General features: G+C 33.2%; 1 protein-coding gene across 1 annotated transcript in view; it reads right to left on the bottom strand.

The window, feature by feature from the left end:
* Nucleotides 1-241: 241 nt before the first annotated feature.
* LOC129806152 (serine/threonine-protein kinase meng-po) overlaps nt 242-25,766 on the bottom strand; it is a 45,346-nt gene continuing 19,821 nt past the window's right edge. Inside the window, exons 2-3 of the mRNA XM_055854528.1 lie at nt 5,370-5,746; nt 242-3,118 (exon numbers count right to left, since the gene is read on the bottom strand). Coding sequence (XP_055710503.1) covers nt 2,252-3,118; nt 5,370-5,746 — 1,244 coding nt within the window. The 3' untranslated portion in view covers nt 242-2,251. The remainder of the gene's footprint in view (nt 3,119-5,369; nt 5,747-25,766) is intronic.

The following is a 25,766-nucleotide window of genomic DNA, read 5'->3' as shown; positions in this document are numbered from 1 at the left end:
ACACACTTACATTTGACACCTTGATTCTTATATCATCATTAGTCTTTTTCATACCATATCGCTCGACGAAATTACATTTTTTGCATTGTACAATCTCTAGAGTATGCAAAAACAGAAAACTTGTGGAAATTTGAGAAACAAAAGACGTGGTCGAAATTGCAAACTGGCCGATATTTCGAACACTTAAGATCTCATCTGAACGAATGGAAAACTTCGCAAAACATTATAAAAGGTTTAGAGTTCTGTTCTAAAAACAACGCAACACAGGCGCCACAAGCGATGAGCACATGAAGTTCGCATGTTCTAAAATGTTCTAAAATGTTCTAAAATTATGTTTTACTAGAAAACTTTCTTTAAAGTGCAAATTCGTCGTTTCTTTTTTCGAAATTCATCCCACTTTGAATCGAAAACGATCCAGAGAGGAAATTGAGGGTTAAAATTTTGCTTCATCACCATTCTAATGACATAATAACACATCGAATTAATTCACCTCTACGTTAGATTATTTCTTCTCATATTTATTGTCAAATGGTTATTTTTGGGTGATTTGTAGTGACTGTTCCTGTCACTCTAATATGATTTCTTTTTCAGCTACTTTATTGGTTCATCTACAGTCACAGGCCTTAAAATAATAAATAAGACATATATATATAATTTTTTTTTCAGGGGGTTGGGAGGAGGCGCGTGTGTAGAAAAAAGTGCTACGGTGGATAAAAAAGACTTGTTCTTTGCCATAAAATTCACTCTGAAGTGTTAAAATTGTGTGTTTTCTTCATTATAAATAGCATCATCAAATTAATTATATCGAGTGTATTTTTGTATAGATTTCTTTTATATTTCTTTTACTTTTTGCTCTCTCTCACTAAAAGACTATTCCTTTGGGGTATAATTAAAAAGTCCAAGTGATGTGTTTGTTTTTTCTTTACACTCCTAAATAACACTTCATCTAAAATCTCTTATTTTTTTTTCTTCTTGCTTTTGAATAATTGAAGTTTAATGTTTTTTTTCTCTTCTTCTTTTAATGACTCCGCTTTTATTACACCCAATTCATTATCGAATTGAAAATAGTGACAATGTGGGGAAAATGCGTGTATCTGGCTGTTTTTTTCTCCTCTCTTTTATCTTCCAAATAAAAATGAAAAATGTGGGAAAAACTACTGTTTTTCTATTGGGGCTCTTCTTTTTCAAATAAATTCGACTCAAACAGTCTCAGTGTTTGTGAAAAATTTGATGGGGAATCTGTGAAAATTTGAGTAACTTTTGTGGAATTGATTGTTAGGGTTTTTTTTAGGTAAGTCTTCCCAAAATTTGGCAACTTGTGGACTCCTATTTCTATTCCAAAATGAATGGTGAGACTTCTTAACTTTACTGCAATATTGCTTTTCGCAAGGGGAGCTTATGTAGAACCTTTTGATAAGGTTTCGCCCATAAATAAATTTAGGCCACGCCCCCTTTAGTAGCCAGTTTTGACCATCTTCACATTGCATTAAAAACACATTAAGGAATTTATATTAAAAAATATATTAAGAAGAGAATTTCTATTAAAAATGCGTTTTTTTTATTTTTTTTTAACATTTAAAGTTCTAAGGGGGCGTGGTCAATTTTTCAATTTTTCCGATCTTCATTGATGTTTATTATTATTATTTTTTATTATCACTATTTTAAAATATTTATTCACAATAGAAGGATCACCTATTTTTCAATTTTGATAAGAAAAGTAAAACAAAAATTAAAAAAAATAAATAAATAAAAAGTTAGCAGAAAAAAAATTTAAAAAAAAAACAAAATAAATTTCTAAGCATTTCCGAATTCGATTAAAAAAAAAGAATCCCGAATTCATGCAACTGACTTTATTTAAATTACTAAGAATTCAAACTTTTAACCGCTAAAAGGGGCGTGTCTTTTAATTTATGGGCGGAGCTTAGTCATGAGATCATTTCCCACCTCTCAGCTAACAAACTGCAGTAAAGTCCTGTCAAAAAACTTATTTCCTAAAGTGCAAAAGAAGGTGCAAACTCTAAGAGTTTTACAAAGGTGCTTAAGTGCTTCCACAGTAATTGGCACCTTAGAAATGTAACTGATATTCTGAGAAGATCCTTATTCTAAGCCTGAGCTCAAAACTGAGTTTGAAGAACTGAGTTCTCTTTTAGGATTCAATTAGATTTACTTTATGGGGTTCCTAAATTCCTTACGCAAATCCTGAACGATGCTGAAATGCAGTGTTTTGGCCTGAAATTTCTAGAGCCCACCTTTAGAAGCCCTCAATTTCTGAATCGTAGGTCTGTTCGCAGGATAGTACCCATTCCCAGATCCTATTCCTCAGTGCCGATTGATCCGCCTGAGTTTGCTCGGGGAGACCATAGCTGCTCATGAGGCGTTTGCGAGTCTTGTTCTCGTCCAACGATGGGCGACTGTCCTTCTGATTGAGGTAGACACAGACGGAATCAGCATCCGAAAGACCTCCCCCGAGATTACCTGCTGACTTGGACACCACAACCTTCGTATCAATCCACTTATTCTTCATGTACTTCATGATTTCCGTCACTTTAGCCCGTTTCTCAGCATCTGGATCCAAAATCTTCCGGAACGCTCGGACAAGTCGTGGAGTGAAGCGTCGGAAGTTCTCAGGAACTGCCGTTGACTTCTTCTTCTGATACTTTACAAAGGAAGAATAGTTGGAATCACGCACCCAGTCTGCAGATTCCCATGGAACATTTCCAGTCAAGCAGGAGAAGAGCAGAATACCAAATTGCCAGCAGTCTGATGAGGTCTTGCAGATGAACCTTTCATTCTTCACAATTTCCAGGACTTCAGGCGGCAGGAAGGCAATCCATGTGTGCCTTCCCTTGCTCACGAGAGTCCCTTCCCGGGTTGTGGCCCCAAAATCACACAGTTTAATCCTTGAGAAGTCAGGAGCAAAGACCAGAACATTTTCCAGCTTCAGGTCTCGATGCACAAGGCTTTTGCTGTGCATGAATCCCAAAGCCGCACTCAGTTGAGTTGCAATGGATTTGCAGAAGAGTTCAGGAAGACCACCAGGACAGAGGTGGGCAGCGAGATCACCAAAAGGAGCATATTCCTGGGCGAACACATAGTAAGAGTCCGTCTGGAAAGCGACCTGCAAGTTAAGGGATTTGCACATGAATTTTACGTCAAGAAACACGGTATAGACCTTTTTAAAAACTTCCCTATTTCCTCCTGCTACGACGTTTCGGAGATTGGTTTAATAGAGAAGTTTTTAAAAAGGTATATACCGTGTTTCTTGACTCAAAATTATCTAAAAAAGACCGAGAATACAATTCATGAAGTTTACCGTAGAAGTTTTTTTTAGTACAGATTTTCTGTACTAAAATTACTTAATCTCTAACAGGTGGAAATATTTATTGGCAATGGTAAAGAACACCATACACAAGAACTCCAGAAATTCAGAAGTACTTTTTTAGAACTGATTTTTATTGAGTACTAAAGAAAATGTCAATATGTCAATCATTCACTCTTCTTTTAGACCTCATGCTATCATCAAATGTGGTAAAATATTTAAAAGGAATCTGCAATTATCTTTTGAATTCAATTATCATTTTATTTTAAAAGTTGAATAAAAGAAAGATTAATTATTTGTCTCATAAATAAAGAAGTTATACAGTAGACTCTCGCTCAATCGGCTGTTTTTCCTGATAATTTGCTCAAATTCGCTGCAGTTCTTCCTATTTTATCGTTATTCTTTATAATTGAGCTGTTCTTGTGGAATTTGCATAGGTTTTGACGCCCAAATCTATCGATAAAGCGGATGAAATTTCGCCTCAAATGCCCATTTGAGAGAGAGTCTACTGTAATCAGGAAAACGGATCCTTTTTCGCCGGATAAAGAATAATATTCAGGTATCTGGATTGCTTATTCTCTGGGAAGTATCAAGAATTCTTTACTTATCACAGATTTAATTATATTCAGATAATTCATAACTAGGAAAGAAAAATATAACTTTCTTGAATGATCTGTACTAAACCTGATGTCAAATTTAGTACTTATTTTTGAAGATACAGAAATATCATTATTGAAAGTTCCTAATTAAAATTTTAGTAAAAGAATTAAAATCTATAATAGATTTCGACAGTTTTTTGTATCAATATAGTCAAAAACCGAAACGCTGCCTTTGACTATATAGAATTGAAATCCTGTGTCCAAATATACATCACAAAATCATTATTAAATTTAGAATACAGCTTTCTGTACTAAAACGTAATCAAAACATGTTAGATTGAGCAATAATATTGGAATGTGGAATGTGGTATAAAATATTTCTTTGGATTTTATATGCGTCATGCAATTATGAATATTTCTTGAATAAGAAAATTACAGAAATTCTGTACTAAATTAAATCTACAATTTTTTATTAAAAAAAAATAATACAAGTTGTGTAGCTTATGTATTTCGGATTTAAATAATTTTAAAACTTGTCTCATAAATTAATTAATTATATTTAAATTATTTAATTCAAATTTATTTAAATTTATTTTATTTAAATTAATTATATTTATTTGCTTGAACTCATTTTAGTACTAAAAAGCAACAAAAAATCTGTAATTAATTTCAAAATAAGTTCAAGCAAATAAATAGTAGAAGTAAAAATGCTACAGATCAGTATTTAAGCGGTAAGTTAGTTGTATTTTACAGAAGTAAGAAAAATTCTGTACTAAAATTTACACAAATTAAAAGAAAAATCTATTACAATTAAACTAAGTTCTAAAAATTTGAGAGTTGAAACGCCAAAACATTTTATAAATGACCCATGTTACCTGCAGTAGAAATTTTAATCAAAAACAAAATTTTTAGTACAATTTTTTATTTATAATTTTAAGTACTCTGTGCTAATTTTAGATTCCAAGATTAATAATTAAAATTGTCAGTATGAAATGAAATTCTTCATTTTTCTCATTCATTTTCAGTATATGCCAACCTTCTCAGGTTGGCATATACAACCTGAGAAGGAGCTTTCCACCGTTTTCACTCCGAAGTAGGTTGGTAACCAACACTCAGACGGCAGTGGCCGCAGAAAGACATTTGCAATGTATCGCAATCCCCAAAAGTATTGATGACAATATCTATCTATCTATCTATCTATCTATTTACGTTCTTCAATAAAAATGTTTACTTCGTTCTGTACTAAAATTATTCTGTACTAAACTTCGGATCTGTGAAGTGAACATTTACTGAAATAATGTAGTCCCGTTTGATAGTTAATTAAGATTAAATTCTAGTGTTAATCATGTTGTACTAAAGAATATTCTGTACTAAACTTTTTCTTCAGAATTCCTTATGTAATTGCCCTTTAGTCTGTTTAAACTTCTTCAAGAAAGCTCAAGTATTCTTACCTGATAGCAGCTGAGAATGTTAGGATGATGTGAGAGTTGGTAGGTGTAGTGGTACTCGCGGATGAAGTCTTTGAGCGTCATGAGTTCCACATGGCAGGCCTTTAGTACAACAGTTGTATTGGTGGGTCGGTGGTTTGTGAGGAAGATCTTGGCGAAACATCCCTCCGAGATGGTCTTCTCAATGTCATATTCATCTGAGATCTTCATCATCGGCACATTGATGTCCGGGATCCTATGTAGTACTCCTCCGGTGGCTTGTGCCGCCGAACTCGCCGTTGAATCTCTATACATGACACTGTTTCTCCGCTGCATAATTGCCGCCTCGGACTTGCTCTCGGACAGTTTCATGATGGGTGGCGGAAGTTTGTGGTAGGAATCTGCAAGGACAAACCAAGGAGGTGCGTGAGACTTTAGCAGAAAATTCTTGAGTCACCTTTTCTGTGTGGAAGGAGATATTAAGTGGCGCGTGATTTTATAGGATGTCTGGGAAAGTGTCGAGACATGTCCCATAAAAGTGCCAAGGAAAAACTTTTGCCACCAAACAAGATCATCAAATTCTATTTAGAAGAAAATCATCGTGAGAGACATGTCTTGTTTTTGCTACTCTCACCAGCCTCATTAGCACTCAATTAATTTCCACTTAATTTACTGAGACACTTTGGGTTTTCCACGAAAGTGTGAGAGCCAATGAAGACAATTTCCCAACGATTTCCAGATCAAATCAACTGTGATTCATTTTATGTATGAATCGTTTGAATAAAGGAATTTGTTGGAGGTTTGCAGAAAAAGTTATTGTAGCGCTGAACATTTACAGTAGACTCTCGCTCAATCGGGCGAAAAATTTTGTTGACAGTTTTCACGTTTAGTTATGAAGCTAATTTGCTCAAATTCGCTGTAGTTCTTCCTATTTTATTGTGATTATTCATAATTGAGCGCTTTTTGTGGAATTTACAAAGGCTTTGACGCCCAAATCTATCGATAAACTGGATGACATTTTGCCCCAAATGCCCAATTGAGAGAGAGTCTACTGTAAAATTTTCCTACATATTGATTTTTTCCATTTTTTTCTGTTTTTACTAATTTCTTAAAGAGTTGTTTTTCTTTTAATTTAATTTTAAGGAACACTGTAGTTCCAATAACTACCAGTTTGAATCCTGATAGACAAATTCAAAATTTGTAGTCAAAAAATCTTTATTACTATGATACAAGCTTCGGACTTAAGGTTTAGCTTAGCCATATTACTTAACTTCTTTAATTTCTAATGCATCCGGGTTTTGTTTTTGGAAAAATAGACTCAGGGCAAGAACTAATGATTGATTTGACTCTGAAAATCCAATGAGATTGGTTACTATTTAGGACTTTTATGTCTTCTGGAACTGGGTGAACCTCTAGTCTGAAGGCTGCCACAAAGTCAGAAGTGGGATCAGGTATGTCTCCTTTTAGACATACTCACCCAAGAAGCGAAATAAGTTGTTTTATAACAGGACTTTTAGTTTTTCAAAATCCTTTGATGCAATTTGAAAGTGATTATACCGCGGATTTTGCATAAAAATGCTTAAAGATCAATTCAGCCGGCTTCAAAATTACAATACCTATCCAAAAAATCCAAATTCAACTAAATTGGTTGAAAACTAAAGCTGTCTACACACTAGGGTAATTATTGCAATAATAACATTTCAAAGTGACATTGAAATAAAACTTCAATATTGAAGCGAATATTGAATCCAATATTTCAATATTTGCCTACACACTCAATAAATTGACTTCAATATTGAAACTTCAAAATTACAACTTATTAAGATACCATTCTAGTCAGAGATTCAGTTCCTTTCAAACATAGAAAAACTCTCGAAATTAGCATGTTTGTGAACAGATCTGAGAACATTATCATAGATAGGATCAGAAATTCCGTTCTATATCTTGCTCAATTGTTCCCAGAAACCTGTCTTGGTCAGGACTTTTCCCAGATTTTCCCAGATCTTCTGGGATTTTGTTGTATTTTTTATCAAGTACGTCCGGAATACCCAAGTTGGTTGGAAGATGTCCCCTGGTTCCTTTAGGAAATCATAGATCTTCTGGAATTTTCTCTTGTATTTTGTAAAGAAAACCCAAAATACCAAAGTTGATCAGAAGATTTCTTCTGATTCCTCCAGAAATCACAGATCTTCTGAGACTTTCTGTGATTTTCTGGAGAAACCAGGAGAAATCCTCTGACCAACATGGGTATCTTGGTTGTTCTTGACAAAATAGTGAAGAACATCCCAGAAGATCTGTGATTTTCTGGAGGAACCAGGAGAAATTCTCTGACCAACTTGGGTATCTTGGGTGTATTCGACCAACATAATTTCAGAGGAACTGTGATTTCCTGAAGTAAGCAGGTGATCACTGGTAACCAAGCTGGGTTCTTGGGAAGATTTAACAAAGTACAGCGAATTTCCGAGAATCTGGGATTTTCTGGAGGAAGCAGGAAGAGATGTGTCCTGACTTGGGTTTTGATCAAAGATTCAAAGATTCCTGATCATTAACTCTTTCGTCTCTTTTGGGACTCTGAGTACCCAAAGAAACATATGAATATTCTATGAAAAACAATGTTTTTTAATTATTCAGAACTGATAAAAATCCGATTCTTGTGGATGATTACAAACTATAAGGATGTCCAAATGTAAGATATTTTTTTTGTAGAACCTCAATTAATTCCTGAGCTTAGATATTTTTGATTAAAAAATGGTGAAATTGGCTTGCAGCATATGCTGCGGTCCGGAAAGAGTTAAAAAATATTGAAGAATTGAATTTAGAATTTCTTTCAAATTTCATTTCAATGTGACTTTGAAAATTTTTATTGACATTATTTGGCCTAGTGTGTTGCCATTCAAATTAATGAAAGGAAATATTGAAAAAAATGCTCCATATTGAAACAAATATTGCAATAATTCAATACACACTGGACAGTTTTCTTCAATATTAAAACTTTTATGTCAAAAAATCTTTGCAATGTGTAGGCAATCCTTGTCAATATTGGATATTGAAAAGAAATATTGCAATAAATTTTGTCTAGTGTATAGCCAGCTTTAGAAATATGCAAGAAATATTATTTTCAAAGTAGCTCCACTTCCTCTAAATTAAAAAAAAAATCGTTACATTTTGAAGAGAGAAAAATCCCAATTAACCAGAATATAGAGTTTTTGTTTGCAGTTATTTAGAAGAAATGTGCAAAATCTTTAATAGATTTTTGTTAAAAATAACCGTCATCTCTATTGAGTTTTAGCATGTTTCTTAGAGTAATTGCTAAAGTTATTAAGAAGTATCTTGTTTAGATTAATACATGGGATAAGTAGTTTTTGAGATAAGATCACTTATAGTAACTAGTATACCCAAGCAGCAATTTTTTCTTAAAATAGTCTTGTAGAATTCCCTAAGTAAGGCACTATAGAACCAAAAATCTATTTATTTACTTATAACGCTCTTGCTTCCATCACTGAGATTACTATAAGTAAAGTGGCGCACTCTTAAGGATCTTAAAGGCTTCTATAGGAATTTCAACGGAAAATTTTCACTTTAAGTCTATTAAAGGTTCACTAAAAAACTTGTCTAACACTTGGTTCTATAAGACACCTATTTTGCTTCTTGGGTACTTTTATTTTTCATGTTTCTACCATCCCATTTAATCTCTTCTCGAGATATTTAATAATAACAAATTGACAGATAAAGACTTTGTAAGATTTTATTTTAAAAGACTTTCTAAACCTTCAAAATGTAATTCTTCATTCCTGTTTCATGTTGCAAATTGAGATTTACACAAAGCTTTTATATTTAAAGATCTGCTCTTTCAAATTCAATAAAAAGAACCAAAGGAGGATAAGTACCAAATTTTCTTCAATTTATCTAATTTACATATCCAGCCCCTGGGCCATGAAACAAAAATTTAATCTTACTGAATTTACCATTCAACTTTGAGTACTTTCTCATGCAAAAAAAATCATCCAATTCCTCGATGGAAATTGATTGAAAAATGAAGCTGAAACACACAATTTATGTGTTTATGCTGATTAACCATAAGGCACATCTCATTTTCTTCCTCAATCAGCGAACATTCCAAAGATGATTTCAATTGTGATTTAGATGGAGTGCGATGCCAAAAATTACTCCAGAAATTCTTCAAATATGTTCTCAAGAAGGTATTTCCCAAATTTTCTCCACCCACATCATCAATTCCCATTTGGCGGCTTTTCCCACGAAATAATCTTTGCTTAATTATAAATATTATACTGATGAAAAAGTTTATGAGATGTTGGAGGAATGATCATGAGTGTCAGAAAGAGTTTCAGTCATAGAGAAAATGTCTTATAATACAAAACTCCTCCCAAGTCAGAAAAAAAACAAATCTTTTATTTATATTCTCACATTTTATTTGCGTAGATAAATAATTACTAATATGATGTGCGTGTTTGACTGGTCAGAAACAGACGAGAAGGAGCAACAAAAAAAAAAGAGGCCCGGGAGGAAAAATAGAGTCGAAGAGGAGGAAGTAAAAATATGAAGAGTCCACCAACGCTCGAGATGGAGACGCCTGGTGGATGCTCTAAATCATTTTTCTTTTTAACGTGATTTTCAATATCACGCAGAAAAAACTCGCCTTTTTATCGCAATGCAGCCTTTTTATCATTCATTTTTAATGTCTTCTGCGTCATGGTCACCAACACCTGATTTACGCCACTTCATGTGATAATTTATACCACACGTCTCCAATGCCTCGTTATCCATTTCTTTTGGCTTCTCTTTTAGCCTTCCCATCAGTGCGCCGAGACGCCTAAAAGGGTCAAGAGGTTGACAGGGGAGAGTCATAGAATATCTCTGTGAGATTTCTGAGTATTTTCACATGTCACTTGAGTCAGACAGTCTCATGAGAATATTCCTCGTCTTTGTGATAGTTTCATATACAATAAATACATAATGTATCTGCATGGATATAAATCACCAAGTTTTTGAAATGCTGAATAGAAGAAATTTTAAACTAAGACCGATTTCTTGTGGAAAAATACTGAACTTGCTGAATTTGAGAGGCACATAAATCACCAAGATTCACAAAGAAATCCCTTTTTTTGTTTACTAAGCAATGGAATTGGAATGCTTTAGTCCAGACCTGTGCTCGTTAAAAGTCGTGTAATATCGGAAATTTTGTGTTGATAATTTTAATGGAAATTACAGATAGCCATACTGGTAATACTAATCCCGCTTATTCACGGTGCCATGATAAATATTTTTGCGCCAAAAAGACATAATAGACATAAAAACTCAACTCAGAAATTGTCTTCTTGATATCTTTGTCAGAAGACGGATAGCTGTTCACTACACACCCTTTTACTTGAATCTTGCAGAAATACAAAGAAATTAAATGCAAATATAACTTCAAATGAAAAGTTCTTAAATCGCGAGCAATTCAACTGCGAGAGAGAGAGATAGAGACACAAATATCTCACTTTATCCTTATTAACAGGCCGTGTCCCTTCTTGTAATATGTACTTTTGCATTCCTTATTGACCAAAATAGTGTTGTACAAAAGGGTTTTCCTCAAACCTATCCTGAATTTTGGGACAGCTCAAAAGAATATGAGCCTTCCAGCTCAAAATTTCATCCCAATGTTTTTGTTGCAATATCGACAATTATTCACAATTAACCCAAATAACTGTATTCAACTAAATTATTAAAAGGATTTTCTTGTGAAAATGACTTAAATCTAAGGAATTAAACAATTTTCACATTAAAAAACCTCTCATTTTCTCTACGTGAATGTTCGCGGCATTTCGAAGAATGCCAACAGGCACCACCAAATTCATTCGGCTTTTCCTTTAGCTCAGGCCTGCTTTAGTCAATGCTCCCAATATTCGCGAGATTTACATAATTAATTATGGTGTATTCCAAAGAAAAGTGAACATGTTTTTTTTTGCACTTTACTGTTCTCAAGAGCTTCTGCATTATCGAATTTTCTCTATTTTGGTTCATGTCATCATTTCTCTAAAATGATTCAGTAAATTGAGGAAATATTTTAAATTCATTGAACTAAAGTTCGTAAAATTCTCACAATAATCCAAAAATTCATGGACACCATGAGTTTCCGGCTCAATTGTACGCACCACATTGTTTCCAAATTTTGCAACCCCGAGAGTAAGCGATTGCAGTGCACAATGCAATTGGTTAAGGTTGTGTAGCATGTCAAGCAGAGCATGTGGCTTCTAATAGTTCAATTGGTAGAGCATTCGTCTAGTTAACGAGAGGTCTCCAGTTCGATTCTAGGTGGAGGCAGGAAGTTTTCCTGTCTCCACTGAGAAAAAACTGGATGATTTGAGTGTAATTTGCTCACAATATTTTAAATTGAATTTGTTGTTTTTGTTTTTCTGCTTGTACTAAAAACGAAAGAATTATCAGAACACATGTATTAAAAAAATAGATTGAGCATGTTCTTGGTTACATCCGAGGAGTAAAAAAAAGTTACTTTGGAATTGGAATACAAGAAAGGTGTTTTTTGCCAGGAATGGATTTAGTACAGTTTTGTGCTAAAAAAAATTTATATTCTTAGTTTTTCCTTTTATCATCATAAGATTTTGAAAAATAACAGCAATATTTGTTGATAGAATTTAGCACAAGAAGCAACCTCTTTTTAATATAGTTTAATCTTCTTAATTCTCTCAGTAAAGGATTATAGAACCAAAATTTTCATAATCTGCTTGTAGTATACATAATCTGTTTGTACATTAGAAAAAAAAATTAAAAAATGTGTAGAAAAGAATATTACACAGCAAAAATAAAAATGTATATTTTTGGGAATTAATTTAGTACAGTCTTGTGCTAAAAATTTTTCAAATAATTTTAAGTAATTTCTTTGAAGATTGCAACACAACAGGAAGTCAGCAAGTGATTAGTACTAAATTAATTTATAAATTCATATTTTTCTATAAAATTCTTGTAGTTAAATTTTCAATGTGATAGCATCATAATTTAAAAGAGAATTAGATGAAAGTTCTCTTACAGAAATCTATATTGAAAAGTCTTTTTTTAATAAGTAGGGGGAAGTGGGGTACCTTTGAAATTGGGATTTTTTTAACATATTTTTAAATAAAATCGAGCCTTATCGTGATATAATTTACACAGCAAAAATAAAAGAAATACATATCTTTTCAGGAATTTATTTAGCACAGTCCTGTCCCAAAGTTTTCAGATTCTTCCGAATTCCTCTTTTTATGCAGATCATGCAGATCAAGAGAGTATTTTCTTTATAGATTATAACGAAACATTTAAAGAACGTGTAGGGTAGATTAATACATACCAAAAATGGACAAAAAACATTTTTTTTTTCAGGAATTCATTTTGTATCACTTTGTACAGTCTTGTGCTAAAAATCCATATTATTCTGAAATCTTATTGTAATTAATCGTCTGGCGTATCCTTTCTGAAAAAAATAATTTTTGAAATATTTTCGAAAATCTGTTCAGGATTAGCTGTTTTATCTTGAGAAATGAGCGTTGTTCGAAAGTTTAGTGCATTCAAAGAAATATTTTGAAAATATTTTGTGTCGCAATTAGTAATTCTCATTAACTATTTTAATATTATTTTTTTTTTTTTTGAAACTCTCCTCTCTATAATCCTATAAATTTTTAAAGCAAAATATTTCTTGAGTTTTCCAGTTTTCTATTTTAGCCAAGACATATTCGGGGGATTATGGCAAATGCTAAAGGAGATTTTATCTCAGGATGCAACCACAAAAGGAAATTTTCCAAGATAATCCACTACATAACTGGAGCATAAGCCAGAATACGCTCTGTTTAAATGGGATCCGTTTGTTTTGTCCTAATAATGAGACTTTTGACCCTTTCTTCACCCATTTTTGACCTCTTTATCGCCAAACACTTCTTATGGCTTCTCTTGGTATCTAAACAGCCGCCCTGGTAAAGTGTTTTCTTCTTTCCCAGCAAGATTATTCTCAACAGTATCTCAAGAGGAAAATTTATGTGTTTTCCGATCGAATGGAAACTTTCTCTTGAGATTGATAAGCCATGGAAAATTGCCTCATCAAATGGTTAAATTGAGGGAAGTTTTGCGGGGAAAAAAGAAGCCAAAAGTGGTGGAAAAACCATTTGAGTGTTGGTGGAAAAATAGAAAAATTAATATAAATCTTTTCTTGTTCCACCAACAAGCCACGGGAAAATGAACCTGTTGATAGTGAATGGTGTTTGATTGGATATTTCGGTGATTGATGATTGATGATGGTGCGAATCAATGGATGCCTCATTGTGTCTCTTGGGAAATGTGTTTATTATTTTTCTCACGCAAAATATTTCACTCAACGCACTTTGATGATGGAAAGATGGGGCACTTGTGAGAAAATTACTTCCATTTGGTGTAAATCAATTGCTGCTTTTTGTTCTTCCATCAACTACTTTTCCGTTTTCCCTCATTGTTTATTCACTGTCTCGGTTTTTTTTCTTTTTTGTCGAAAAATTCTTGTTGGGACGACTTATTACTGTATCTTACGTGAATTTCCATACATCAAGTTGTATTTTGTATGTATTTATAAAACTTTTTGTATTTTATGTCACGTTGCCAAAAATCAATTGGCGCCAATTTCCCATAATTCATCCCAAAAGTTGAGCCAAAAGCGAGGAGGTACATCTTTCTTTCTAAAGCCTCATCTGGCTCATTTGGGGCTTTTCCCAAGCCCTCGGGGAAAAGTGCCTACAATCTGGGAAATGTCACGCGTGACTTGAGAATGCAGACAAGAAGCAATTAACAGGGCCATTGTGCCAGGAAAATTCATGGAGAGGAACCTTGACATTTATCAATTTATTTACGGAAAATCTGTGTCTCACACACATCGTCCCAATCCAGAATTAGACTCCCCATGATCTTTTTTACTTCTTATTCACTTTATTTTTGCTCCTCGTGATCATTTGGCATGGAGCTTAGCCAGAGATTTGTGTGTGTCTTTTGTCACCTAAATGGACAAAATATCAGCAAATTTTTTGGGGACACATGGCTAAATTTTGCTACACGAGCCACTTATATTGTTGCATTTATGTCAACAGTTGTCTCAGGAATTTTCTCAAAATTCAATACATTTGATGAAAGACTGCAGTTAATGCCATTTGGAAATATTGAGGAGTTATAAATTTTTCAGTGAGGAATTTCTAAGAATACTTTGTAAATTTGGTAAAATTATCAAGTAAGATTTTTCGTGTTTTGCGATAGTTTTCCCTCTAAATGCCTTTAAATTAGTCTTCATGGATATTTCTTCAAAGAAACGTAACATTTCAACAATTGTTGAAGCTTTCACCAGGCGTCTCCATCTTAATGTACATATCATCGAATGTACATATCAAACTGCCAATAATTTTACAACACAATAAATTTATAGTAGGAGAATATCGGCATGGTTCGCACAGAGTGAACCTTCAAACAACGCAAATTTTCTCTTTGTTTGCAAATAGTTCGTCATTTCTTAGCCATGAGTTAATTATTAAGATCATGAAACGAGATGAAAAATGGTAAGTCAGCTTTTTGCAAACAATGAGAAATTTCGCATCGTTTGATCAGGTTCTCTATGTGCGAACCATGCCTACATTCCCCTACGTCATTCAACTAACAATTTTATTTGCAATTTTTACAATTTTTATGAAAAATAAAATTTAATTCTAATCCGGAAACCTGTCTCAAGCTGTTTTCTGGTTTTTCGAAGAAAAACAAAGAAACAATTATTCATTTAGTGGTTCAGATTATCATTTTATAGATTTAGATGCTTTTAACTTCTTATATATCTGGCTATAAAGAGAAACCGCAGCATCATTATATTTTTTAAATTTTTAACATTCTTATTTTCTACCCAACAAAAACAGCAATTAATTCTTTTTATTATTAAGCTTGTTGTTTTGAAAATTACGAAATGAAAACTATGGCAAATTTTGGCAAGAATATAAAGACACGAGAAGAGTTCTAATATGTACTCATTAAAAATGGACTTTATACAATAAAGAATACTGTAAGAGAACTTTCATGTAATTCTCTTTTAAATTATGGAGCTATCACATTGAAATTTTAAATACAAAAATTTTATAGAAAAAATATGAATTTAATTTAGTATTCATCACATACTGATTGCCTGTTCTATTGCAATCTTCAAAGAAATTAATTAAAATTATTTGAAAAGCTTTTAGCACAAGACTGTACTAAATTAATTCCTGAAAATATATATATTTTTGATCTATATTATTCTGTTCTATACATTTTTTTAAAAATGTTTTCTTACAATCTTCAGAGAAAATGGTCTCTTGATCTGTATCATGATAAAAAGAAGAACTCGGAATAACATAAAAAACTGTTAGCACAAACTGTACTAAATCCATTTATGAAAAAAAACATTATTTTTCTTATATTTATGCTATTATTCTGCCCTTCACATTTTTTTTTAAATTTTCTTTTAATCTTCAACGAAAATACTTTCATGGCATGTAACATAATAAAAAGAGGTTTTCATTACAATATGAAAATTTTTCAGGACAGGACTGTACTAAATAAATTACTGAAAAAAAAACAATTATTTTTCTTATATTTTTGCCTATGCATTATTCTGTTCTACTCATTTTTTAGAATACCTTCTGCAAGGAAAATTTCTGTCTTGACCTATAAAAAGGAGGATTTCAGAATAATATACGAGGTTTTTAGAACAGGACTGCACTAAATTAATTCTTCAAAAAATAATTTTCTTATATTTTTGCTTGGTGTTATTCTATTCTAAACATTTTTGAAAATGTTTTCTTACAATCTTCAAAGAAAATACTCTCTTGACATGTATCATATTAAGAAGAGGATTTCAGAATAATATAGATTTTTTTTAGCACAGTACTGTACAAAATGAATCCCTGAAAAAATGTTTTTCGTATGTTTTTGCTATGTATTATTCTATTTTACATGTTTTGTAATTGTTTTCTTATAATCTGCAAAGTAAATACTCTCTTTATCTGCATAAAAAGAGGAATTAAGAATAATTTGAAAAATTTTCGAAGCAGGACTGTGCTAAATAAATTCCTTTATTTTTTTATTTTTGCTGTGTATTATTCTATTCTACCCATATTCTTTACTGATTTATTTTAATTTTCAAAGAAAATACTCTCTTGATCTGTATTACAATAAAAAGAGGAATTCAGAATATTTATGAAAACTTTTTTAGCACAGGACTGTGCTAAACCAACTTGCGAAAAAGCATTATCCATGTACATTTTTGCTTTGCATTAGTCCTTTTGAGTCTTTTATAATGACAGGAGAACTACAATTTTAATTTTGGGATGTAATAAAAAAGGTGTACTACATTTTTGTCTTATTTTGAAAATATTTGCTCAAACAGGTGGGGCTATTTTGAACGATGCGGATACAGTGATATACATTTTTAGCACATTTTTAAAAGAAACTGGGCTTTAACAGAATGTAATTTCTATCTAAATTAAATTATGGTAAAATCCAGATTTCTTTGTAAATATTCGAAGAAGCGTTTATCATGCAGGCAACCCTTAACTCAAAATAGCCCTACCTTCCCCTAATAGGTCTATAATTTAGCATCAATTAATCGCATTAAGCTCTCAAAATAATAATCTTTAATTACATTTCCACTGTGAAATCCTAGGGGAAATATTAGAAAAATATTTTGCAATAATGCTGAACCAGATCCAAACTGCTTTCCACCTGTTTCCCTTCGTACCATTTACCAGATTGACTTCCTTTGCTGCTAAATGGGTGTGAATTAGTGAAATTGTGGCGCAATTTTTGTGGCACCTTCGAGGATTTTTCCACGGGAAAAAATAAATTACTTCAGATCAATGTGTGTCTGAGGCAATGAGTGTTAATTCAGGAGGAAGTTATTTTGACTTCTCTTGGGACTTTTCACTGCCAATTTCCTCTCTAACACCCAGACAAGCAATTTGCCATTTAGAAAATTTGTGATATTGGAATATATTCCCCAGAGAGAGTCAAAGTGCTCGCGATGGGATTTTCACCTGATGGGGACGGGATGTATGAGAGGCATTATTCTGACAATTGGGGCTAATGGAGAAAATCAATTTCATCATCATTTAATAACATCGACTGGAGGAGGTGAATTTAATTTTAGAATTTGTATCGGTGCGATAAGAGTGACAGATTGGGTGTGGGTGGTAGAAACTGTTGTTGTTGGCCAGGAGTCCCTTTGTCCCCAAGTTGAATTCGCACTCTGGCGAAAATAGACCCCAGCTTGTCTGCGGAGTGTTTGGTGATGAAAAACTTATATTATTTCTCAGAATTCACGTCACAATTTCCCGGAAAATTTTACCATTTTTTTTATCCACACTCGTGTGTATTTTTTTTATCACTCAATGTTTAAGAATATTCCTGAATTTATTTCATATGCTTTACTGATTTATGATTAACACTTTTACAGTCACCTCCTGTCTCTACTTTTTTATATTTCTTATTTCATCTTGGACATGGCAAAATGTCTTGGTCCACAGCCCAACTACTTAGTCATCCAACTATTTTTTTCTCATCTCACAATTAATTTACTGCGTGTTACCAACCATAAATTAATAATTTAGCTTGTCCGTTTATCATATGACTATTATTTTTATTGAACTATTTTTTTGATTTCAACTTTAAAATTATTTACAGAACCTAAAACTATCCCAAGTAGCATATTCTGGATTCATTGTCTTGTAGAAAGCTTTAAGTAAACCAGGGGGGGTAATATTAGCTCTGGAAAATGCGACCGGGTTTAGTGTAAATTTTTCCCTGTTTTCATACACATTTCACGAGATATCTCCAAAACTACGTAGTTTGCTAATTTAGGGTTTTCGGTTGCCTCTTCGTTATTAAATTGGCTTTTATTTTGTATTAGTATTTTTTGATAATTCATTCTACAATGACAGAAAACAGCTAATAAACTCAAAAGTTTTTTCGGCTCGCTAGAAACATATTGTAAACATAGGAAATGTCATGCTCCTGAAGTAAAGCAATTTACAAGTATCTCAGAGGCAAAAGGTACTTGTACCCATGTAGCACAGGGCTTACTGAATAATATGACAACTTTACAAAAATGGAATAATTACTTATATTTGTGAGCTTGGTTAGTAGTACAACCAAAATACACCGTAATTATTCCATAATGTTCCAATAATAGTTTTTGTTACCTAAAATTTACCTAATTTTGACGCTATCAAATGAAGAAATTTACTTGTGGTAATATATCAGTCATAAATAAGTAAGACCATCATTTACATCACAGCCTACAAGAACAGCCCGAATAGCTCAGACCATTATTGGACAATACCAATGTAGTTTCACTCCAGGCAAATCAAATCATACCCCCCGGCGAATATATGGGGCTGTCGCTGTTTGAAGCCAACTCACAAAGTGATCAGAAACTCAGCTTACACTTCTCAGAACAAGAAGATATTTAGACAGAAATATAGTATATTTATCCCTCTTTACAAGGACCAGATTCTGGTACAGAAGAAACACCTCAATTTTGACATATATCGTGTAACGGTTAATAGTGCAGAAAAATCCCAAACGCATTTGTATGTAAAAGTAAGAAATTGGCTTCAATTTTGGAGGCCATTCGCCGGGGACTAGTCATATCAGACATTTAAAATTTGTTATGTGATAAATTCAGAAGAATTAACTGTAAATCCGACTCATTTCAGTTACCTGAAGCTTCATAGAGCTACTTGCAATAGCTATTCGATACTCATTCAGCTTTTACAATGGACTCTCGCTCAATCGGCTCTTTTTCAATCGGGCGAAAAATTTTGTTCCCAATTTTCACGTTTAACTGTTAAGCAATTTTTTTCAAATTCGCTGTAGTTCCTCTTATTTTATCATGATTCTTTATAATTGAGCGCTTTTTGTGGAATTTACGATTACTTTGACACCCAAATCTCTCGATAATTTAGATGACATTTTGCCCCATATGCCCGATTGAGAGAGAGTCTACTGTATGTTGCCATACTCCCTTGTTTTACCACGAAAATTTGTCATATATGACATTGTCACACTATTACAAAATTCCCCTTCAGATCTTTTCTCTTCGGCTGTTTATGGAAAAGATGGAAGAGCATGATCAAGCACTTCACCATCTCTTCATTGATTTCAAGGCAGCATAAGGTAAAGTACCCTGTAGTCGGCCGGTTTCTCAACTCGGCCAGTGCGACTATTTATTCAATTTACTTAGATCTGTTATAATATAGTCTTGCCGATTTAATATTATAAGGTGTATTACATTATATATAACGTAAATCAGTGAAAATTTCATAGAAGTTGACTATAAAACGTTAATAAATTGGTTAAATAATTCAACTGGCCGAGTAGAGAAACCGGCCGATTAGAGGGTACTTTACCTTAGTCAGGGTAAAACTATACGAAGCCGTGGAAGAATTCGGAATCCCGAAAAAAATGATAAGAACAGATCGTTGTGACGGGAGTTTCGTGTGAACAACGGGTTTAGACCGATGGACTATCGTGCGCTTTCTTCAACCCGGTACTAGAGGAAGCGATCCGTGATCGTGATCCCGGTGTGAGCATGAGAGAAGAAGTCATTCTCAATAAGTCTACGCAGTAGAGCTGCACAAGAGTCCTTCGTCCAGATTGTGCAAGGTTCACGAAGTCTGGGACTATAGATAAATAAAGACAAAACATGCACGTGATGGCCTTGCCAGCAGCAACTCCGGCAACATCTACGGGGAGCATCGGTAAAACAAGGTTCTCGATTGAGGACTACAACTTTGAAGTTGTTAACTCCTTCGTCTACCTCGGGTCTACAACCCTAACAACAATATTTTCTTAGGAAATGTGTGACTTGAGACTAGCTAATATCATTCTGACATCATTTGTTCAATTTTTAACCATAATTCCGGAAAAGGAATTACGATGAAGAAGGAAAAGTCAAAAGCCCTGGATAAATACAACTTATCATCAGGTATCGATAATTACCTGATAACTGTGTGGAAGTCTCTTTAAAAAAAAGAAAGAAATTCAAATTATTCAAAGGCATGGACGTTCGAAAGGAGAGTACTTTCCCCTAGGAATAAAATAAATTAAGAGAAAATATCTTATTACAAAACTTTTAATTTTCTTTAGTTCATTCTGGAAAATTCATCACTTTTAACTTATTTCATTTTTTATCAATTCTTATTTATTCAATTTTTATGAAGTTTTTAGGTAGAAAATATTCTAAAATAGCCTGCAAAATTTCTTACATGGAAGCAAAAAGAAACAAATTAGTAAGAATTTGGTAAAAACATGGTAAAAGTCAAATCAGTATTTCATGAGCTATTAAACACTGGTGTTAGTTTTACAAGGAGAGAGAAAAAGTATTTGATTTATCTGCAAATCAACTTAGAGCATTGTTGTATGAAGCTGACTGATTTTTAAAAGATTTGGTCTATTCAATGACCAAATTTTGACCCTATACTGACCAAATTTTAACCTTATGGTTCAAAAGAGTAGAAAAGTTTTAAGAAATAAACTTGGTTTACTAAAATATCTTTAAAATGGGAAATCGATCATACACTTTCCTTTTTATCTTATTTTTCAATTTGATTTTGTAAGATTGAGTCGTTATGCTTCTTGGGTACTTTACACCATACTTCATACTACTTTATACCACAATTATTCTAGACAATTTCTTTAATAGCCCCTGAAAAAAAAGTAAAAGTTCTTTTTCCCGTCTGGTATTTTCTTTTCCAATTCCTACCCATAACATCCCACAATTTTGTGTGGCTATAAAAATCCTTAATTTGTCTGCTCTTCCACTTTCACTTGAATGTCTTTCAAGTTCACGTCTCTCTCTCGGTCTCTATTTTTGTTTATAAATTTTCCCTCAAACAACAAATCACCTGTCGTAGACGCAAAGAGAGAGCTGAAGACACAAAAAAAGCTCCACGACACGCGCTCCAAATAGAAAAAAAATCAAGGCGCAAAAAGCTTAAGAAAATGATTCAACGTCTCGAGTCTCGTTTGAATCCATTTGAGTAATTATTGCACAACAGATGGGCCAAAAAATACACACAAAGTGTCTGTTTATCACAAATTCAAACGGAAATATTGTCCCAATTTCTTCGACTGGTGATTCCCTCCTCCTTCTCCCAGATAGAAGCCAGAAGAGAACGTGCAAGAGATTCAAATAACAAACTACCGATCCCGTGAAAAATCTCTTCAACTGACATTGACCCGATTCACGCCCAAATTTTAATGGGCTCACGTAGTTTTTTGCCTCCAACTCTTCCAATGGGAAGTTGGCACTTGGTATCATCAACTTTATTTTTCACTGTCACCTCTCGAGCAATTCCTCAGGGTCCCACTCTTTGTACATACTCCTCCCTAATTGACTTGTACAAGGTGAATATCACCAAAAGACGTCACCCAAATCCTCCGTGGATTGATCTTCTGCCCCCAAAATTCACAGGAGAACCTTCTAAAGCCGGTTTAATGAATAATTAGAGGCAATCATCGATGACATGGGAAGATCCAAAGCAAATTTTGCAGAGTATAAAATTTCCAGGTGACTTCTTGAAGGATTTGGAAAACAAGGGGTGTGAAACAGAAGATTGTGATACAGTTCAAGTATTGTGTACACTCAGAAAAAGGCAGTTCTAACTTTGTATGGGACTTGCTAAAATACAGCTCTTGTCTGTAAGAATATTTTAAGACCCGAATCAACCTAAACATGTCGTGCTTAGAATCAAGAGCTGTTTTCTAAAACAGATCAACTAAGAGCTGCCGTGTCTTGAGAGAGAGAGAGTACCGTCTCTCTAGAAAATTTTCAGTGGCTTCCAGTGCTGTCAAATGACAGACAAAACAATTCACAGTGCAATTAATTCGCAAAGTTGTGATTGTTTTCGAGAGTTTTCTCAATGAAATTATAGTTAAAATTGTGGGCAGAAGCCTCTACGGGTAGTGAAGTGTCTTTTGGTTTAATAAATTACAGTGCCGACAAGAAATATGTGGAGAATAGGTGAAATAAGCTCGAAAAACGAAAAACATTTTTTCCTGGAAAATAAAACATTGTGTCTAATAAGCTTTGCTCGAGTCTCTGGAGTGTTGTGGAAATATGATTTTTTATTTTGAAAATTTATATAGTGAAATATTTGAAAGAATTTTGCGAGGTGGTCTTGTGAAAAAAAAATGTCACGATATTCAGAGGCATCTCACTCATCGATAGTCGGATGGAAAAATATCTTCCCAAATGTGAGTCTCGAGTCGGATAAAACTTGATCAATATCGCTTGGATTTCAGTAGAAAATGAGGGAATGTGACAAGTTACAGTTTAAAAAGTATATGTAATGGTGGTTCATTAAAAAAATGTGAATTTAATTTTTTCTTTTTAATTGTGAGCGTACGTCGATTTTGTCGCGATATAACAGAGAAAATTTGATACTGGAATCAAAGCTCATTTAGTTTTGCTTTAAGAACTACTCAGTACTTGAAATTATATTTTTTCCACGCATGTAAATTCAAAGACTGTACGTTCTTAAGGCAAAGCGTATTCTAAAATAAATGCTTTTCTTTAAGTAAAATAGTCTTTAACCGAAGACACAAATGCCCGTTCTTATTTCAAGAGCTAAATCAAGACCCGTTTCCACAGAGCTGTTTTCTGAGTGTAGTAGTACAATTTCTTATTTTACACGTGATTTTTCATATTTGAAACCCTTGAAGAAGATTTTCATGCTCGATATGCCGTGAAACATGAAAGAGAAAAAGTCTGTCTTGCTAGACCCAAGCAGCAAAATTTGACTATATAGTGTACAAACTTGATCATGAAAATGTTAGTCAGACAAGGGTCAGCCACCTTGTTACGTAAGTATCACGTCATTTTTCATGAAATAATTGCGCCACATCTGGCCAAATAGATGAAGGAGTAAATCATTTCGGGGAACACGAGGAAATCTTGTCAGAAAACCTCCGGGTAACCTGGGTTACCTGCCTTTACTGGAAAGTCACGGGGATTCTATTTATTTTTCAGGGAACTCGAGGAACTCAGGGAATTCGGAGAATCCATAGATTTTAGAAAGCTTACAGGGAACCTATTCATTTTTTAGGGAATCCTGGGAAACCTATGTCTTTTCTATGGGACCCGGGGAACTCACGGGGAATCCTTAAATATTTCAGGGAACCCGAGAAACTCAGAGAATTCAGACAGCTCATAGATTTTTAGGGAACTTATGGGGAACCTATACATTTTTTTAGAGAACCTGCAGAATATATGCCTTTTCTAGGGAACCCGGGGACCCATACATTTTTCAGGGAAATCACAGGAAACCTTTAAATTTTGCGGAGATTTCAGAGAACCCATAGATTTTTAGAGAACTTACGGGGGATCTATATATTTTCTAGGAAACCTGGGAAACCCATATATTTTTCCGGAAACTCAAGAGAAGCTCGTGGAATTCGGAGAAGTAATACAATTTCCAGGAAACTCAGAAATTTTTGAGAAAACTTACGGAGAACTCATATATTTTTCAGGGATTCCTGAGCACCTATAAATTTATCTGAGAACTCACGGAGAGCTCAAGGACTACAAGTTACCTATTTTTTAGGGAAGGATATTTTAGGGAATTCACAGGGAATGTGGTAATATTAAGGTAACAATTACCTTCTTTTAACGTAAAAATTACGTCATTGTAACGCAAAGTTTATTTTTCACTTCTAAAGCATAACGTGAGGAAAACTAAACCATTATTATTTCCATATGATAAAAATAACTTTATCAATTATTCATTTTGCCACTTGGGTAATATCATTGTTCTTATTAATCTAATTTATAAAGGTTCATATTAATTTTATTGAAATTGTAGAATTTTTAATTGCTATACTATGAATCTGTATTAAAAGCTTTAAAATTTAGCATTGTTTTTACAGATCGAATGTACGAAAATACTGAGCAGAGTACTGCAGCTGTCAAAACGTTATTTAAAAATTTTAAAAACCCAAAGCTTAAAAACGATGCCTTAAAACACTTCTCTGTATTAAACCTTTTTTTTAGCTCAAATATCAATGACATAGTGATAATTTTACTGTACTGAATCTATGACATGTTCTAAAAATTCCGACAAAAATGTCCTTTTAGTACAAACTCTTTTGAAGAGTTTGTGGGTATGTATAATATTTTTTTAATAAAATAATTCTGAAAGATCTGTCCTTTAGACGTGTACTAAATTTTACACAATTGAGAAAAAAGAGAATAATTTTCATTTTAGTACTGATGTAAAATAGTGCAATTCCTCTTATGTATTAATCTTATTGAAAGTGTTATTAAATATAAAATATATATTATCAATCCGTACTAAAAGTTTTAAAAATTTAGCACTGTTTTTTACTGATCGAATATACTAAAATGCTGGGTAGAGTACTGCAGCTGTTAAAACGTTACTTAAAAATAAAAAAAAATATATAAAAGATTAAAAACGATACTTAAAACACTTCTTTTTATTAAACCTTTTTTTTAGCTCAGATTTCAGTGACATAGTGATAATTTTACTGTACTAAATCTATGACATGTTCTAAAAATTCCGACAAAAATGTCCTTTTAGTACAAACTCATTTGGAAAGTTTGTGGGTATGTGTAATACTTTTTCAATAATAATATTCTGAAAGATCTGTCCTTTAAAGGTGTACTAAATTTTAAACAATTGATAAAAAATAAAAGAATAATTTTAATTTTAGTACAGATTTAAAACAGTGCAAATCCTCCTTTAATCTTTTTCTTAATTTGATTTTTTTTTCTTAATTTTGTTAGTACATTTTTCACTATTTGTACCATCAAAATTAGTGATAATAACCCCTTGTTGTCAATAAGAAAATGTATCGAAATGCAAATTATCCTTCTGGGAGAATTAATTTACCATGTAAAGGTATTCGCATTTAATCGACTGAATTATTTACATTTCGAAGGTATAACTTGCTATAAGGTTCAAACTTTGATAAGGAGAGTTCAAAATTGAAGCTTGAGTGAATAAATCAATAGTTTTGTAATGTTTGTATCTATTGGAATCTGCATGAGAACTTGTGCAAAATCAGTTGAGAAAATCACTAGCAAGTGCTTAGGAAAATCCCCAGTGTGCTAATGCTGAGGAGAATCCACCCACGCTGCAAAAATATTATTCTAAGCACCACTCCAGAGTATTTAATCCCCAAGAGCGTGTTTAATTCTCAAAAGGGGAAAAAGTTTAAAGTGGCCAAATCAGAGGGAATTCACCAACATTGGACCAACTGAGAATTCAATTAAGTGTACCAAATCCCAGAGGTTCAATGCGAGGGTACAAATTTGTCAATTGTTGACTCAATATCCTGTCAAAATGTTGCGATAAGACCAAGCAGATTAATTAAATT

The sequence above is a fragment of the Phlebotomus papatasi genome, chromosome 3 (genome assembly GCF_024763615.1).
Source record: "Phlebotomus papatasi isolate M1 chromosome 3, Ppap_2.1, whole genome shotgun sequence".
NCBI lineage: Eukaryota > Metazoa > Arthropoda > Insecta > Diptera > Psychodidae > Phlebotomus > Phlebotomus papatasi.
The sequence above is the reverse complement of the archived record's forward strand: the minus strand, read 5'-3'. Positions and strand labels throughout refer to the sequence as shown.